Source organism: Onychomys torridus, chromosome 4, assembly GCF_903995425.1.
Source record: "Onychomys torridus chromosome 4, mOncTor1.1, whole genome shotgun sequence".
In the NCBI taxonomy this organism is placed as follows: Eukaryota; Metazoa; Chordata; class Mammalia; order Rodentia; family Cricetidae; genus Onychomys; species Onychomys torridus.
Genome location: NC_050446.1, coordinates 86,769,684 through 86,786,996, shown reverse-complemented (window position 1 = coordinate 86,786,996; position 17,313 = coordinate 86,769,684). Strand labels below are relative to the sequence as shown.

Genomic DNA, 17,313 nt, shown 5'->3' with positions numbered 1-17,313 from the left:
AACACAAAGGTTAGGATGGAGAAATAGCTCATTTGGGAAAGTGCTGAGCTCAAATCCTCAGCACCAACATGAAAAGCTTGACTGTGTCCCCCGAGGTGAGGATAGGCAAATACCTGGTGTTCGTTGGCCAGCCACAATAGCCAAATCCAGGAGCTCCAGGTTCTGTGAATGTCCCTCTTACTTTCTTGTTGCTGTCATAAACACCATGAGCAAAACCTACTTGGGAAGGAAAGAGTTTCTTTCATCTTCCAATTTGCAGTCCATCATTACGGGAAGCGACGGAAGGAACTCAAGGCCGGAGTTTGAAGTAGAAACCACAAAGAGATCCTGCTTTCTGATTCATTTCCAGGCTCAATTTCAAAAACTGTTTTATTGGCCGGGTGGTGGTGACTTGCACCTTTAATCCCAGCACTCGAGAGGCAGGAGGATTTTTGTGAGTTCAAGGCCAGCCTGGTCCACAGAGCGAGTTCCAGGGCAGGCTCCAAAGCTACACAGAGAAATCCTGTCATGGGACAGGACGTGATGACTTCTATGTGTATGAGTGTTTTGACTGCATGTATTAGCATGTATTATGTGCATCACATGAGTCCCTGGTATCCACAGTCACTCACCAGAAGACTGCTTTGGCGTCCCTGGAACTGTAGTCATGTGAGTCACTGAGTCACCAGGTGGGTGCTGATAATCAAATGTTGGTCGGCTGCAAGAGTAACAAGTGCTCTTAACCACTGAGCCATCTCTCCAGCCTCTCAGCTACATTCTGTTTCCTATGCAGCCCAGCCCCACATGCCTGAGAATTGTACTGCTCACAGTGGGCTGGGCTGGGCTTCCCACATCCACCAACAATCTAGAAAATGCTCCCACAGACAGGCCCTAAGGCCAATCTGATGAAGGCCATTCTTCAGTTGAGGGTCCCCTGCCTTGGTGTGATAACAACCAAGATTAGCCATCACAGTGAGAGACCCTGTCTGAAAACCATGAACAAAATGATCTTCTATAATTGTTTAATGTGTAAGCTTTCTGGATAAATATCAAGAGACAAAGGAACAAAAAGAGTTCAGGTCAACAGTGTCTTTGTAACCTACATTTGCCTTTATTGTGGCCGCGTTTACTTGTAAACGTTTTAATTTTTCGTAGAATTTGACTTATTTTACATTAGTCATTTCATCAAGTACATGCTGACAAGTTTATCTGCATTCTCCTGATAAAAAGCTTAGTTCCTTTCCATTTTAAAATTACAAACTGCAGTTTAATAAGATTTCCTCCTCCACATGTACACTGCGACATGTGCACACATCAGTCACACGACACACACACAAATATTAATAAGAAATTTAAAAATTAAACACAAATTAAATACATTGCTAGAAAAAAAGATTTCCTGCATATGCAAATAAGCTTGTAATCATTTCTTTACAATTTTTTTTCAAAATTTTCTTTCAAAAAACAAAAAGGGGGGTTGGGGATTTAGCCAGTGGTACAGCGCTTGCAAGGCCCTGGGTTAGGTCCTCAGCTCTGGAAAAAAAAAATAGGTGGAGCATGATGAGTGATTGAGGAAGATCCACCAAAATCAACTGCTGGCTTCCATACTTACCTCACATAAGCATTCACACTCAAATATACAATAGACTGCACCACATACACAAAAGAAAACACAAACATTAAATAATTCTATGGTCATAAGCTAGTAATTAATGGCATGGTTCAAACCCAGGGTTGTCTGGCTTCAAAGTCTGCATATGCTCTCAAGAAATCAGTCTGTAAAAGAGATTGAAGTTCCAGTCAGAGACATTAAATCACTAGGAAAGTTCAGGCCATATTTGTCAGGGTGTGAATGGAGATGAGAGCCAAGAAGACAGCTGAGAAATGGGAAATTTAGAATCTTGCATCCAAATGTAAATGGGGAAGTCAGGATCTGAGAAGTAATGGTGATGCCCACATTTATTGCTTGAATGGACAATTAGTTAACTGTGCCATTAATAAAGAGAGAATCAAGAGTTGAGGAGAAGGATTAGACCCACCCAAATCACAGTATTTTTTTTTCTCATGTTGCTCACTTGGTTGCCGTATTAGCTTTATTGAGATGATGTGGAATGAAACTTAAAACATTAGGGATGTGCTTGTGAGTGGAGATTTTCAACACTTATCTCTTGATGTTTCTAGTTTTCTTAAATTTGAACCATTCTTGCATGTTTGGTGTTCTCACTGATACTTATTTTATGTTCTTGTTTACAGTGCTATGGATTGAACCTAGGGCCAACCCCAACCCTAGCTTGGAGTTTTAGTTGATAGTATGTAACCCGAATATTTATTTATTTATTTGTTTGTTTTCCTATTATCAGCTTGATACAGTATAAATTCTTATCTTAATAGTGAAATGTTTCATTGAGGCTTGCTCAGTATTTGAGTAAAACCAAAACTTACAAGCCACAGTCATCCTAGGGTCCCCCCTACAATATATATAGCCTCCATGGTTCTGTGGGTGACAGTCTCAAATCACAGTATTTTAACATATATAAAAACTTCACCCTCATTACCCTTGCATGTACCCTAGTAATAATAGTACTTTTAACATTTAATTCTGTATTTTTGTTATCTCTTTACCATAACAGTTAGTTAGTGTAATGGTATAAATAGCACTATTATTTCTGACATGATGCATTTATTTTCTTTTTTAAAAAATCATTTCTATGTTTTCCTTTTATTTATGCACACTATATTTTTCTCTTTTCTATTTGGTTAGAGAGAGAGAGAGAGAGAGAGAATGGATAGATAGGATAGAGATTGAGATAGATACTTCATATCTACCTGTGAAATTCAGAATGTCAGTGGCACTCAGGATCAATGTGTTCTTCCCTCTTCTGAGCCTTCAAATTCAGCGGTCAGTTCCATCTCTCCAAAAACACCAAGCACAGAACGATAACAATAGGAAGGAAAGTCATATTCTTTTCTCTACACACCATAAAGGAACCACCAAGATTTAAACAGGTATAAAAGCCATTTTTAAGAACACACTGGACAGTCTAGAGTCCATTCTCTGGGTGACCAGATCAACAATGGTTTGGTACATTATCTCTTTAAAATTCTGTGTTCAATGAGAAAGCTGGTAGCTTGAAATTAGGCATTGTCTTAGTTAGGGTTTCTGTTGCTGTGAAGAGACAACCATGGCCATGGCAACTCTTATTAAGGAACACATTTCATTGGAGTTGACTTACAGTTTCAGAGGTGTGGTTCATATCATCATGGTGGGACGTGGCGGCAAACACGGTGCTGGAGAAGGAGCTGAGAGTTCTACATTTTGATCTGCAGGCAGCTGAGGAGTCTGTGTGCCACACACCAAGAGTAGCTTAAGCATAGGAGACCTCAAAACCCGCCCCCACAGTGACCCACCTCCTCCAACAAGGGCCCATCTACTCCAACAAAGCCACACTTTCTAATAATACCACTTCCTGTGGGGGCCATTTTCTTTCAAATGACCACAAGCATTGTGGAGATTTTTACTCACTAGAAATTGGCACATTTCTTCAAAGCAAGGCTTATACACAGGGCGGGGGGTGAGCAATTTGAGTTCTTTTGGCCTACTATAGCAAAATATCGTGAACTGGGGAGCTCACAAACAAATCTGTTCCTCGCAGTTCTGAAGCTGTCAAGTCTAAGAACAGGGTATGGGCCAATTTTCTGTCTAGTGAGGGTCCATGCGCCTGATCACCACACTTCTTGTCTCCTCACGTGGGAGAGGACTCCCCTCAAATTCTGGTTTTATACTCTGATTTGTTGTTGTTGTTGTTACTGTTTTCATTTTTCATCAATGAGAGCCGATGTCAGTAAATTACAAATAAGCAAATACTTAGATTCCTACCTCCAGCTAACAAAAACACATAATGTAGCATTTTTATTAGATAAGACTTGATTTTTGCACTTCAGCAAGCATGCCATAGAACACTTGAACAAAACATCCTAGCAAAAACCATTACTAGAGGAAGTATAATAAGTACATTTTATTTAAATAAATGCTTCAGTAAGAAATGGAGAATTCCTTGCCTTTACTTATTTTTTTAGTTGTGCATAAAATGCCTTCCTAATGTTCATAGCCTTTCATCAAGTAAATATACTTCCAGGAATTTCCCTTCAGAAAATGAGCAAGAATATATCTAAAGGTTTATCTCAAAGGTCACTGTGGCCTTACATTTTTTAACTCAAAGCAATCTTAATATGCATTTCCCCTTTTATTGAAAATAGATTTTTTTTCTTGTATGAGATATTCTCCCTCTATTCCACCCAGTTCCTCCCACTGCCCCCCTCCCATCTGGATCCACCCGCTTCCTGTCTCATTAGAAAACAGGCATCTGAGGGGTAATCATATCAGATAGAACAAAAATTAACACATCAGAATAGGAACAAAACACAAACAGAAGGAAAGGAATCCAAGAAGAGGCACAAGAAATAGACACAGAGACCCACTCATTTGCACACTCAGGAATACCATAAAAACACTAAGCTGGAAGCCATAATGCAAAGGACTTATGGGGTAAAAAGAGAGAAAATTTTTAAACTTAAATAAAATAAAAATAAAAGATAAGATAATAATTTTTTAAAAATGTCATTATCAGACAAAGAACCTCCAAAGATGCCATTGAGTTGAGTTTCTGTTGGCCATCTATGGTTGGGCATGGGGCCTGCACTTAAGACTAATTTGTTTCCCTTGGAGGAAACTAAACTTTCATTTGCAAGTGCCTATCAGTTGGAGATTGCTTCTGGGTTAGGAATGGGGACATGTGTCCACTTCTTTCAGCCCTCGGACCCCATCTGGTGCAGACTCGTGCAGGCCCTCTGCGTGCTGCCTCAGCCTCTGGGGGTTCCTGTGTCATCAATCCTGTTGATTTAGGGGGCCTTGTTTCCTTAGTGTCTTCATCCTCTCCGGCTCTTACACTCTTCCCAGACCTCTTCTGTCCCAAGGCGGGAGTTTGATAGCAACACTCCATTTATGGCTTAGTGTTTAAGGTCTCTCATGCCCAGCATATTAGAGATGGGGTGCAGATTTAAACAGAGAATTCTCAAAAGAGGAAACTCAAATGGCTGAGAAACACTTAAAGTTTAACATCCTAAGCCATCAGGGAAATGCAAATCAAAAGTACTTTGAGATTTCATCTTACACCCGTCAGAATGACTAAGATCAATAAAAACAATGACAGCGATGCTAGCAGAGATGTGGGGGAAGGGAAACATGTACCTGTTGCTAATGGGACTTCAAACTTATACTGCCACAATGGGAATCAGTGTGGCGGTTCCTTGGGGAGATAAGAATCAATCTACCTCATGATGCAGCTATATAACTCTTGGCGTATACCCAAACGATGCTTCATCCCCCCCCAGAGACTTGCTCAACCATGTTCATTGCTGCCCTATTTGTTTTTTATTTTGTTTTGTTTTTCAAGACAGGGTTTCTCTGTGTAGCCTTGGCTGTTCCAGAACTTACTCTATTGTAGTTCAGGCTCGCTTCAAACTCACAGAGATCTCCCTGCCTTGGCCTCCCCAGTGCTGGGAGTAAAGGTGTGCACAACCACTGCCTGACCCCTGTCCTATATATAATAGCCAGAAACTGGAAACAATCTACATCAACAGATGAACGGATAAATAAAATGTGTTACATATTAACAATGGAATATTACCAAGCCATTAAAAATGAAATCACAAAATTCACAGAAATAGAAAACAAAAATCATCCTGAGTGAGGTAACCCAGACCTAGAAAGACAAATATGGTAGGTATTTGCTTATATGTGTACATTTGCTGTTAAGTCAATGATAACCAAGCTACACTCCATAGAACCTCAGAGGTTAGGTATAAAGTAAGGGATTGGAGCAGGGAAGAACAGATAGATCTACCTAGGAAAGGGAAGTAGAAGAGATAGCTATGGATAGATTGGTGTGGGAGGGACTAGAATGGGAGGATCAAGTAGGGAGGAGGAGAGGAGGAAGGGTGAGGAGGATGAGGTAGGGAATGTGAAAAGAGAAAGCTAAAATTAAGGGCCATTTGAATGGTAGTATGGAAAACTAATACAGTAGAAACTTCCTAAAATATATACATACATGAAAGCAATCTAAATGGATTTGCCAAATAATGGGGCAGACAGAATCCCAGCTAGACATCTTTTGTTACTAAATGAAGTATCTGGAATGGGTTGCACCTAATTGAGTTTTTGGACAAAGGGGTTCTATGAAAACCTCCCAAACCACCTAAACTATTGCCAAGACAACAGGTTGCTCTCCACAAACTGATAACAAGGTCCTATTGCTGAGGACAACATCTATACAACTCACTGAACACGGAGGAGTCGAGCTGGTCCCTACATAGAGACTTCACCCCTACATGCTAGTGTCATTGGTACAAGAAGGTACTCTGTGTGCTACCAAAGGAAAAATGTAAATACCAACCCGGTCACAACTTTTGGTCTACAATATGTCCTGCCTGCAAGATACGCCAGTGCAATGATGGCACAAAGCCTCTGGGAGTAACCAACCAACATCTGATTTGACTGAAGGCCTATTCCACAAGATGGAACCTATAACTGACAGTATTTTGATGACTGAGAACCAGAGACTACTATGGTAAAAACCAAATAACTACTGTTCTGTTAAAATAACATAGAAATAAAATGACTCCTAATACCATTCTGTTGTACTGTTTTGATTGAACAAATCAATGCTTTGTTCAGCCATCATTAGAGAAGCGGCCTCCTCACAGCCTTTACTTAAAATAGTTATCTGTCTTTTTTTTTTTTTTTTTTTTTTTTAGCTGGGGATCGAACCCAGGACCTTGTGCTTGCTAGGCGAGCACTCTACCACTGAGCTAAATCCCCAACCCCCCTTTTTTTTTCAAGACAAGGTTTCTCTGTGTAGCTTTGCGCCTTTCCTGGAACTCACTTGGTAGCCCAGGCTGGCCTCGAACTCACAGAGATCCGCCCGGCTCTGCCTCCCGAGTGCTGGGATTAAAGGCGTGCGCCACCACCACCCAGCTGTCAAATTTATATACACAGCTCAACCACATTTCTCTATGGAAACATCAGTATTCCCATGTCACAGAGGATTGCTACAAGTTCCAAGCCAACCTAGTCTGCGTAATGAGTTCCAGGACAACCAGATCAGAGTGAGACCTTGACTTCTTGTCTTTAAATGTGCACCGGCATTATGCCTTCATGCATTGCCTGAAGGGACCAGAAGAGGGCAACAGAACCCCTGGAACCGGAGTTACAGGTGGTTTTTTCAGCCACCATGAGAGTATCGGGAATCCAATCCATATCCTCTGAAAGAGCAGCCAGTGCTCTTAACAGTGGGGACATCTCTCCAGCCCAAAATGTTATATTAAAAACAAAACAACAAACAGAGGGAGAGGGAGAGAGAGAGAGGAGAGAGAGAGGGAAGACAAGTAGTATAGCCAGGCATAGTGCGAGTCTGTAATCTCAACATTAGGAATTCTTATTCCAGCCTGGGTTACGTGTCAAGATCCTGTCTCAAAACAAACAAATAAACAAAAATTACTAAGAATAATTATCATGCCTATTTTCAGACAAGACTTGTTTTTGGAAAGTGATTGCAAACATTTATTTAGCATTTTGCTCCTGACACTATTGCATGCACTTGACATACATCAGGGGTGTGATTAGCTTTTTTTGTTTGTTGTTTTAAGACAGTGTCTCTGTACATAGCATCAGCTGTCTGAGAACTCACTATGTCATATGTAGAGCAGGCTGGCCTTGAACGCACAAAAATCAACTGCCTCTGCCTCCTGAGTGCTAGGATTAAAGTCAGACACCTGGCTTTGAAGATCTTTTAATCAGGATAATGACCATGCTTATCTCATGGAGTTTTTTGTTTGTGTTGTATGATCCGGGGGTTAACAATGGGGCCTCCAACATGCCCTGTGTCACTGAACTACAATATCTTCAGCTCTTTATTTTGAGAGAGTTAATCTTGATTGTCAACTTGGTAGAATTTAGAACCAATATGGAAAAAGTCTGTGGACATGTCCATGGGGAATTATCTAGATTAAGTTCATTGAGGTAAGAAGCCCCACGTTGAATGTGGGCAGCACCATTGCATGTGCTGGGGTCCCAGACCAAATAGAGAAGCGGACTTCCGACAAGTACTCATGCTCTCTGCTTCCTGATTGTGGAGACCATGTGACCAGCCACCTCCTGATTCTATGTTCCCACCATGCTGGGTTGTGCTCCCTGAACTGTAGCACAGAGCAAACCATCCCTTCCTTAAGTTGTTTTGTGGGGCATTTCCATGCAGCCATGAGACAATGAACAATACTAACCCAGACAGTGTCTCGTTCATTTGTCCAGGCTGGCCTTGGACGCAAAATTCCCCAGCAGCTGCCTCCCAAGTAGCTGGACTTACATCCTAGCCACCAGGATGGGCCCTTCTGTGGTTCTGATGCATAGAGAAAGTGTCAGCAGTGAGGAAAAGGCCACACAAGAATCTCCTGCGTTGCAAGGAGCTAAACACCTTTTGTCTGTATAGAAGGCAATGGGATTTCTGGTATTGTTTTTTCTTGATAATCCTAGCTTTAATATATGCCATTGTGTCAGTTTAAAAACCAGTTTTTCCTTAGGGAACTCCTAAGATACCAAAACAAAGTGTCAGTCACACAGGGAGAGCCTTAAGAAAATAAGCTTACCTTTTTGTGTATTTTTAGTATGTTTGACCTATTTTGTTTATTTTTATTTAATAAATTTTTGTTTTTTTTTTTTTTTGAATTTCACATATACATACAATCTACATCCTCCCAACTTGGTGACCTCTTTTTTTTTTTTTTAAGAGTCCATAGACTGCAATTCACTCTGCCCACACACTGACGGTGCCATCCACTGTAGCATAGTTGACCACGCAGTGGCCATTCCCTTAAAGAAAACTGACTCTCCCCTAGAAGACATCAACTGTCAATAGCTTTTCAGTTAGGAGTAGGAGCTCAGGAGCCCCGCCTATCTCCGGGCTGGAATGTTAACTAGCTTCATCTTGCGCTGCTATGAGTTCATGGGAATTGTAATCTTGGGAGTTCAAAGACACTGTTCTGGTCTGGGCCGCCCTTCAGCGCCCCCCACCCCACCCCAACACCTCTGGCTCTTAGACTCTGTCTGCGCATCCCAGTCCTATTTTATAAAAGGAAATCAATTAATTATGTATCATTTTCAAAAGGTGGAGTAGCAACATAGTGTCGCTTGTTGAGATACAGACTCCTACGCCTCCCTGCAGCCAGACGTGTAAGAGTGAGGCCCAGTGATCTGTTTCAATAAGCTTGCTGGTGACTGTGATGCGTATTCATGTTAGAAAATCACTGTCATCAGGTAATATTGGAACTTTCATTTAAACCTCACAGGAAGGCTTCATAAGTCCTGCCCAAGACCATGGATCTTACAGCTTCTCTACACTTAGAAAAGAAAATATTATTATAGTTCTTTCTTTCTTTTTTCCTCTCTTTCTTTAATTTAAATGTATTTCATTATGTATGCCTCAGCTGGCCTGGAGCCCCCTATATAGACCAGGCTAGCCTTGACCTTACAGAGAGCTGCCTGCCTCTGCATCCCAAGTGCTGAGAATTAAATTATTGTGTGTAATGACAAATATAAAGGAAGGTAAAGTGGGTACCTTTTGGCAGGCCCTGCCAAGGTACGCCACTAAGCACACACTCCACGTGCACAGACTTAGTGCAAGAGGTTTGTTGGGGAGCGGGGGATGGGGGGACGACTGTGTTGGAGTTGGGACATGAGAGAGGCAGCCTTCCCTCGGGATACTCTTGAGGGGCCTCTGCTCTAGTCCTAAGGGATTTGCCTCCCTCTTCCGGTCTTCAATTGGCGTTGCCTACAGGCAGGCTTGAACGTTGTCCACAGACAAGCATGCAAACATAGTCAGTAGCATAATTTCCTCACACTTTTCTCCTCCTGGTCCCTCTTTGGCGTGTTTCACACCGCCTTCCAACCACCACAGTCCCAAACAACTTGCTAAGATGCATTCTTATCTCCTTGGAACTAAACCCAGGCTCATGTGTCAGTCCTAATCTTACTAGATTTATCAGCTTTGCTTGACGAAGTGTGTCACTGCCTCCGTAAGACATTTTCTTCCTGTTGCCTACAGAAAAAGATACTTTTGTTAGGACTGCAAAGATAAATACATAACCCATGCTTTTACATCTATTGGGAAGAGTTCACTAACTGCCAAGGAATTCTTCTGGGCTTTCAGATTTTCCCATAAACCTAATTGCAGCAGTACTTCCAAGGCTTTTTAATGACATGGCACACATAGACAAATGATATATTCCCCAAAGTCTGGGAATATTACACAAGACAGAAGGGAAGGGAATCCACCCCCACCCCGACCCCAGGACTGGGAGACAAGCTTCACACAGGAATCCAGTGGCTCCAGTTTGGTCCTCAAGCATACACTGTCTGATCAGCTTTCCTGCCCTACAGCGACAGTGTGATCATTTAATATCCTCAGGAATAGACCTTTCTGTCCCAAGAATTTGGCCCGAAGAAGGCTCAGCTTTCTTCCTGGATACTCTTTAAAGCTGAACAAGATTAAGTCTCTTAATACATGCACTCTTTGATGCTCCAAGGCATCTAGCATGCTGGCAAACAGTATTTTTAAAGTGTTGGTTAAAAAACCTGCTGCAGATAATATTATCACTTCAGACAAAACGAGAAACCATCTCTTTTCCCCCCTGATTTTTAAAAATTAATTAATTAATTGTTTTCCCCAGCCAGTCATTTTCTCCTTCCTCCCTCCTCTCCTTCCAGCCCCCCTCTCCATCCTTCCCCACGTCCCTCCACTCGGAGAAACCATGTCTTAATTGAAATGAGTTTTTGAATTGAAACAGCACTTCTTCTCTATGAATCAAAAGAAGTTAGGCCAGGCGGTGGTGGTGCACAACTTTAATCCCCGCACTCGGGAGGCAGAGCCAGGCGGATCTCTGTGAGTTCGAGGCCAGCCTGTTCTACAGATCGAGATCCAGGACAGCCTCCAAAACTACACAGAGAAACCTGTCCCGGGGAAAAAAAAAGTTAGAAGTGTGTTACTTAAAAAGAGCAATCTTTTTTAAGAAGACATGTCAAAACTTTTCTTCACACATTCCTTCAATAATACTCCTTGACTTTTAACCCTTTGTGAGCAGGCGTGTTTTAAGCCTGCCGCCTCTGGGTGCTACCTCCAATGTTCATTTCAGGTTTCTATCCTCTGCATTGAAGCCTATAACAATCACACCCCACCTCTACCTTACCCCCCAAACCCACCAGAGCCCCACCCCTCATCCCTACCCTACTACTCTTCATCCCACCCTCTACCCTCCCCCTCTCCCAGTCTTTTAAGCAATTCTATCCTTTTCTTTCTCCTTCATCTTCTCAACCCCTCTTTAAAAAATTGCCACAAGAGGGCAGCAGTTTCACACATACGAATGATACTCAGGCAGAGAGGCTCATTAAAGTGCAAACAGTAATACACTAAGAAAATAAGAGAACGCGAAGCTGGAGGGGTGGGAAGGAGGGGTTGGGGGAGGGAGTGAGTATGATCAAAACACATCATATGAAGTTCTCAAAGAACTATTACATTTTTAAAAGAATGTATCATGCCCTGATAAAAATGTTACTAAAGGTCTAGAGATTTCCGTGTCTAAGAAGAATTTCAGTCGGAGAATGAGAGGATTAAGACAGGGCATCGGGGTGTGAAGATGACCAAACATTTTTTACATGTATAAAAATGTCAGAGAATTTTCATTGAAAAGTATTTTGTAATTGAAAATTTTTATAACTAAAACCCAATACTTTTGCTCATTAGACAGAAGAATTTTGCAATGATAAAAATATATACATCTATTACTATATTGTTATTCATTGCAATGATGTGTACACACACCTACACACACACACATATATACATACATATATAGTTGTCCAAAATTTATTTTGCCTTTTACCTTATACTTAACTATTTCAATACTATCACCAGTAACAATAGTTTGATAACAAATTAAGTCATTTTCTAAGAAAAAAAAACAGGTTCAACAATCCAGCATCTTGCTCTGCATATAATTCATATTCTGATAGAAATGATGAACCCAAAATGGAAAAGAAAATCATACAGAAGTGTGATGAGTGGAGCTGACCTGTTGATATCTCTTCCAGATCCTGGCCGAGAAGAGAGGAGGTAGCACAGTGAACAGCTCCAAACCTCAGACTAAATCCAAATGTAACTTCTTGAACCAGGATGGAGGGGCAATCTTACCACAATGAAACCACAGCCAACGACACCCCAGTAGATCACCAGGCTGTGGAACGCCATGGGCTGTGGGAAGTCATCACTATTGCAGCTGTGACTGCTGTGGTCAGCCTGATGACCATTGTGGGCAATGTCTTGGTCATGGTCTCCTTCAAAGTCAACAGTCAGCTCAAGACAGTTAACAACTATTACCTGCTCAGCTTGGCCTGTGCAGACCTCATCATTGGAATCTTCTCCATGAACCTCTACACGACCTACATCCTCATGGGACGCTGGGTTCTCGGGAGTCTGGCTTGTGACCTTTGGCTTGCGTTAGACTATGTCGCCAGCAACGCTTCTGTCATGAACCTTCTGGTGATTAGCTTTGACCGTTACTTTTCCATCACAAGACCACTGACATACCGGGCCAAGCGTACCCCAAAGAGGGCTGGCATCATGATTGGCTTGGCCTGGCTGATCTCCTTCATCCTCTGGGCACCAGCAATCCTTTGCTGGCAGTACTTGGTTGGGAAGCGGACAGTACCCCCTGAGGAGTGCCAGATCCAATTCCTCTCGGAGCCCACCATTACTTTCGGCACGGCCATCGCCGCCTTCTACATCCCTGTCTCTGTCATGACCATTCTCTACTGCCGGATCTACCGGGAAACAGAGAAGAGAACCAAGGACCTGGCTGACCTCCAGGGTTCTGATTCTGTGGCAGAAGCCAAGAAGAGAAAGCCGGCTCACAGGGCCCTGCTCAGATCTTTCTTCAGCTGCCCTAGACCCAGCCTGGCCCAGCGGGAAAGAAATCAAGCCTCCTGGTCATCCTCCCGCAGAAGAACTTCAACAACAGGAAAGACAGACCAGGCCACAGGCCTAAGTGTTGACTGGGACAAGACTGAGCAAGTCACTACCTGTAGCAGCTACCCCTCCTCAGAGGATGAGGCCAAGCCCACCACTGACCCTGTCTTCCAAGTGGTCTACAAGAATCAGTCTAAGGAAAGCCCGAGGAAGGAATTCAGCACCAAAGAGACGAAGGACACGTTTGTGACCGCACAGACTGAAAACAATGACTATGACACTCCCAAATACTTCCTGTCTCCGGCTGCTGCTCACAGACTCAAGAGTCAGAAGTGTGTTGCCTATAAGTTCCAATTGGTGGTAAAAGCTGACGGGACCCAGGAGGCGAACAATGGCTGTCGCAAGGTGAAAATCATGCCCTGTACCTTCCCGGTGTCCAAGGACCCTTCAACAAGAGGCCTGGATCCCAACCTCAGCCATCAAATGACCAAGCGAAAGAGAATGGTCCTAGTCAAAGAGAGAAAAGCAGCCCAGACCTTGAGTGCCATTCTCCTGGCCTTCATCATCACATGGACCCCTTATAACATCATGGTCCTGGTTTCCACCTTCTGTGACAAGTGTGTCCCTGTCACCTTGTGGCACTTGGGTTACTGGTTGTGCTATGTCAACAGCACTGTCAACCCCATCTGCTATGCTCTCTGCAACAGAACCTTCAGGAAGACCTTTAAGATGCTGCTCCTCTGCCGCTGGAAAAAGAAAAAGATGGAAGAGAAATTGTATTGGCAAGGGAACAGCAAGCTACCCTGAAAAGTCAGTAACTTCCCTGGAAAGAATAATGGCCACAGTCTGGTTTGCTTGTTTTGAAGAACATCATCTGCCATTCTGAGTCCCCAAAGACTTGTCCAGGGATCTGTTGTCAAATTGAAGAGTCACACATAGCCACTGCTGCCATGTGAAGTGAGTCTTGTCTATTACCGAGGCCACCTGATGCCACTAGCATTTGCTGGTGAAGCAGAAAGACAGACTCAGGGTCCCTCTCTGGAAATACACTTGAGTCATCACGGACAACGACTTTGAGAACTGATCTGTGAAGAACAGTTGGGACCAAACGGAAATCTTCCCCTGGGGCATTCTGTCATAGAGCATTGTGCAATGTGTATGTGTCTATATGAAACTGTCTTAGACCAGTGAAAATCAGGAGAATGTAAGCCTCTGTCACCTCTGGATAAGAGTGGTATCCAACTGGCTTCTAAGAATATCACTCTTCATAATTTAATCAGCATTTATTATGCAGCTGTCATGTGCTTTGTACTGTGGCCTGTTTTTCTGTTCATATGCCGAATGATGCTCTTACTCTCCCTTTCATATCTATGACAACTCCCAAACCCAGTGAAACCATGGTGATTCCCACTGACCATCAGTCTCTCAGAACCCAGAGTCAAGAAAATGCTGACATTGACACACTTGCACACTTGGTTTCCTAGAGGAGCTTCTATTCTGCTGCTAATGATGATCAAGTTTCCACGCAGTTATTTTCGTGTTTTACCAATGAGGTAACTAGTTCTCCAAACAAATATTGTGTATCATTTTGGTGCCCATTTGGAGTCATTTATGAAATATGCTGTGTTCTCAGCAGAAACTGATTGTATAACAGCCCTATCCGGTAAGGATTCTCGCCAGGATATTGAATGCTGGGTCTTTTATGTTGTTTTCAGGAGAATTGCTTTCTAATCTCCTCTCAGGACAAATCAGACACAAAACGTGGAAAACATATGATTCCTACCATGCTTTCAATTTTCCTTAGGAGTCTTTGAAGTTCCTAGTCCCCCTCATCCAGACCCAGACACACGCAGATCACTGTCCTGTGCTGGGAAAGAAGTGCTGCTTGGGCAAAAGGAGGGGAGTGTTCTTCCTTCCTCCTTCTTCCCTTCCTTCCTTCCTTCCTTCCTTCCTTCCTTCCTTCTTCCCTTCCTTCCTCCTTCTTCCCTTCCTTCCTTCCTTCCTTCTTTCCTTCCTTCCTCCTTCTTCCCTTCCTTCCTTCCTCCTTCTTCCCTTCCTTCCTCCTTCTTCCCTTCCTTCCTTCTTCCCTTCCTTCCTCCTTCTTCCCTTCCTTCCTTCCTCCTTCTTCCCTTCCTTCCTTCTTCCCTTCCTTCCTCCTTCTTCCCTTCCTTCCTTCCTTCCTTCTTTCCTTCCTTCCTCCTTCTTCCCTTCCTTCCTTCCTTCCTTCCTTCTTTCCTTCCTTCCTCCTTCTTCCCTTCCTTCCTTCCTTCCTTCTTTCCTTCCTTCCTCCTTCTTCCCTTCCTTCCTCCTTCTTCCCTTCCTTCCTCCTTCTTCCCTTCCTTCCTCCCTTCTTCCCTTCCTTTCTTTCCTTCCTTCCTCCTTCCCTTCCCTCTTCCCTTCCTTCCTTCCTTCCTTCCTTCCTTCCTTCCTTCCTCCTTCTTCCCTTCCTTCCTTCCTCCCTTCTTTCCTTCCTTCCTCCCTTCTTCCCTTCTTCCTCCTTCTTCCCTTCCTTCCTCCTTCTAAGATTTTTTGTTTTTATTTTTTGTTTGTTTGGGTTTTGGTTTTTGGTTTTTTGAGACAGGGTTTCTATGTGTAGTTTTGGTGCCTGTCCTGAATCTCGCTCTATAGACCTGGATGGCCTCAAACTCCTCCCTCCCTCCCTCCCTTCCTTCCTTCCTCCCTTCTTTTCCTCTTTCCTTTTTTCTTTCTTTCTTTCTTTCTTTCCTTCCTTCCTTCCTTCCTTCCTTCCTTCCTTCCTTCTTTCTTTCTTTCCTTCTTTCTTATAGGTCTTTCCTATTTGAAAGGAATGACTTCCTTGCTCAGTCCTATCCCAATGTACCCAGAAGTGAGAAGCTCAGAAATGCACAGTTGAGGGTTGAGTGCAGCTGGTTATGCCCTTAAACATGAACACCTTGGCTAGGAGGAGCCCAGTGATACAGCATGAGACACTGGATTCCACCCTCAGCACCAAAACAAACATTGTTTAAATGTAAGTTTCATCTTAAAAACTAAGTAAAAGCCGGGCGGCGGTGGCACACGCCTTTAATCCCAGCATTCAGGAGGCAAAGCCAGGCAGATCTCTGTGAGTTTGAGGCCATCCAGGTCTACAGAGCGAGATCCAGGACAGGCACCAAAACTACACAGAAAAACACTGTCTCAAAAAAACAAAACCCAAACAAACAAAAAACAAAAACTAAGTGTAAGGAACAGCAACATAAAAACGAAAAATTATCAACATGCATTATGTACACTGGAATTATTAAAAGCGGAGTTTAAACTGAACTATTTAACTGAAGTATTTTTTGTTTTGTTGTTTTGTTTTTTTGAGACAGGGTTTCTCTGTGTAGTTTTGGTGCCTCTCCTGGATCTCGCCTCGAACTCACAGAGATCCTATTAAAGTATTTTTATATAAACAAACTGGAGGTGGAGTGATGCTCAGTAGAGAGTGCTTGCCCTGCATGCTCCAAGCCCTGGGTTTGAGTTTTAGAACTAGGAGTGTGGGAAAACTGAACCTAAAATGCTTCTTTGATGATTCTAAAAATAAATACATGCACAAGAAATTAAAGGTGTGAAATAAGTTAAATTAATGAATGATCCACAATAAAAGCTGTGCAGTGCTACATGGAGAGTTAGCAGGTGCAAAGTCCTGTCAGGAACTTCCTAGTCACATTTGCTATCATTTGACGCTGTGTTAAAAAATTCTCTCAACTTTAGCTGGCTGTGGTGAATCACACCTGTAATCCCAGCACATGGGCAGTGGAGGCAGCTTTGTCGATAGCAAGATCCTATTTAAAAAAAAAAAATCTGGATTTCATTTCACTCAGTGGAAGCCAGCTCTCTTTTTCTAAGAGGATGGGAAGAAGAAGAAGAAGAAGAAGAAGAAGAAGAAGAAGAAGAAGAAGAAGAAGAAGAAGAAGAAGAATTAGCCTGGTTTCCTGGGAATTAGATGTGTACCTGAGTTCTTCCTCCAACCCTGAAAGAACAGAGTTACATGCCAAGGAGCCTTTGGGATGGGGGACTCTTGGGCAGGACAGGGCTAATCCACCAGGCCTCTATTCTAGCCCTGCAGAGACCTGATGTTGAGATAGAACATGTTTGGTGTACCATAGTTGTGGAGCCTTTGTGAAGGGCAGGTTGACACCTGCCAAGAATTTAGTAGAAAATACTAATTGGCTCAAATCCCTGAGACAGAAGTTCCCAGGCCTACATGATACCAGGAGGGTGTGACTTTATTCAAAAACCTGCTCTACCAGCTCTAGACGTA

General features: G+C 42.9%; 1 protein-coding gene across 1 annotated transcript in view; it reads left to right on the top strand.

The window, feature by feature from the left end:
* Chrm5 (cholinergic receptor muscarinic 5) overlaps positions 1–14,956 on the top strand; it is a 64,556-nt gene extending 49,600 nt beyond the window's left edge. The window contains exon 2 of the mRNA XM_036183840.1: positions 12,176–14,956. Coding sequence (XP_036039733.1) covers positions 12,258–13,856 — 1,599 coding nt within the window. The 5' untranslated portion in view covers positions 12,176–12,257 and the 3' untranslated portion in view covers positions 13,857–14,956. The remainder of the gene's footprint in view (positions 1–12,175) is intronic.
* Positions 14,957–17,313: the final 2,357 nt, after the last annotated feature.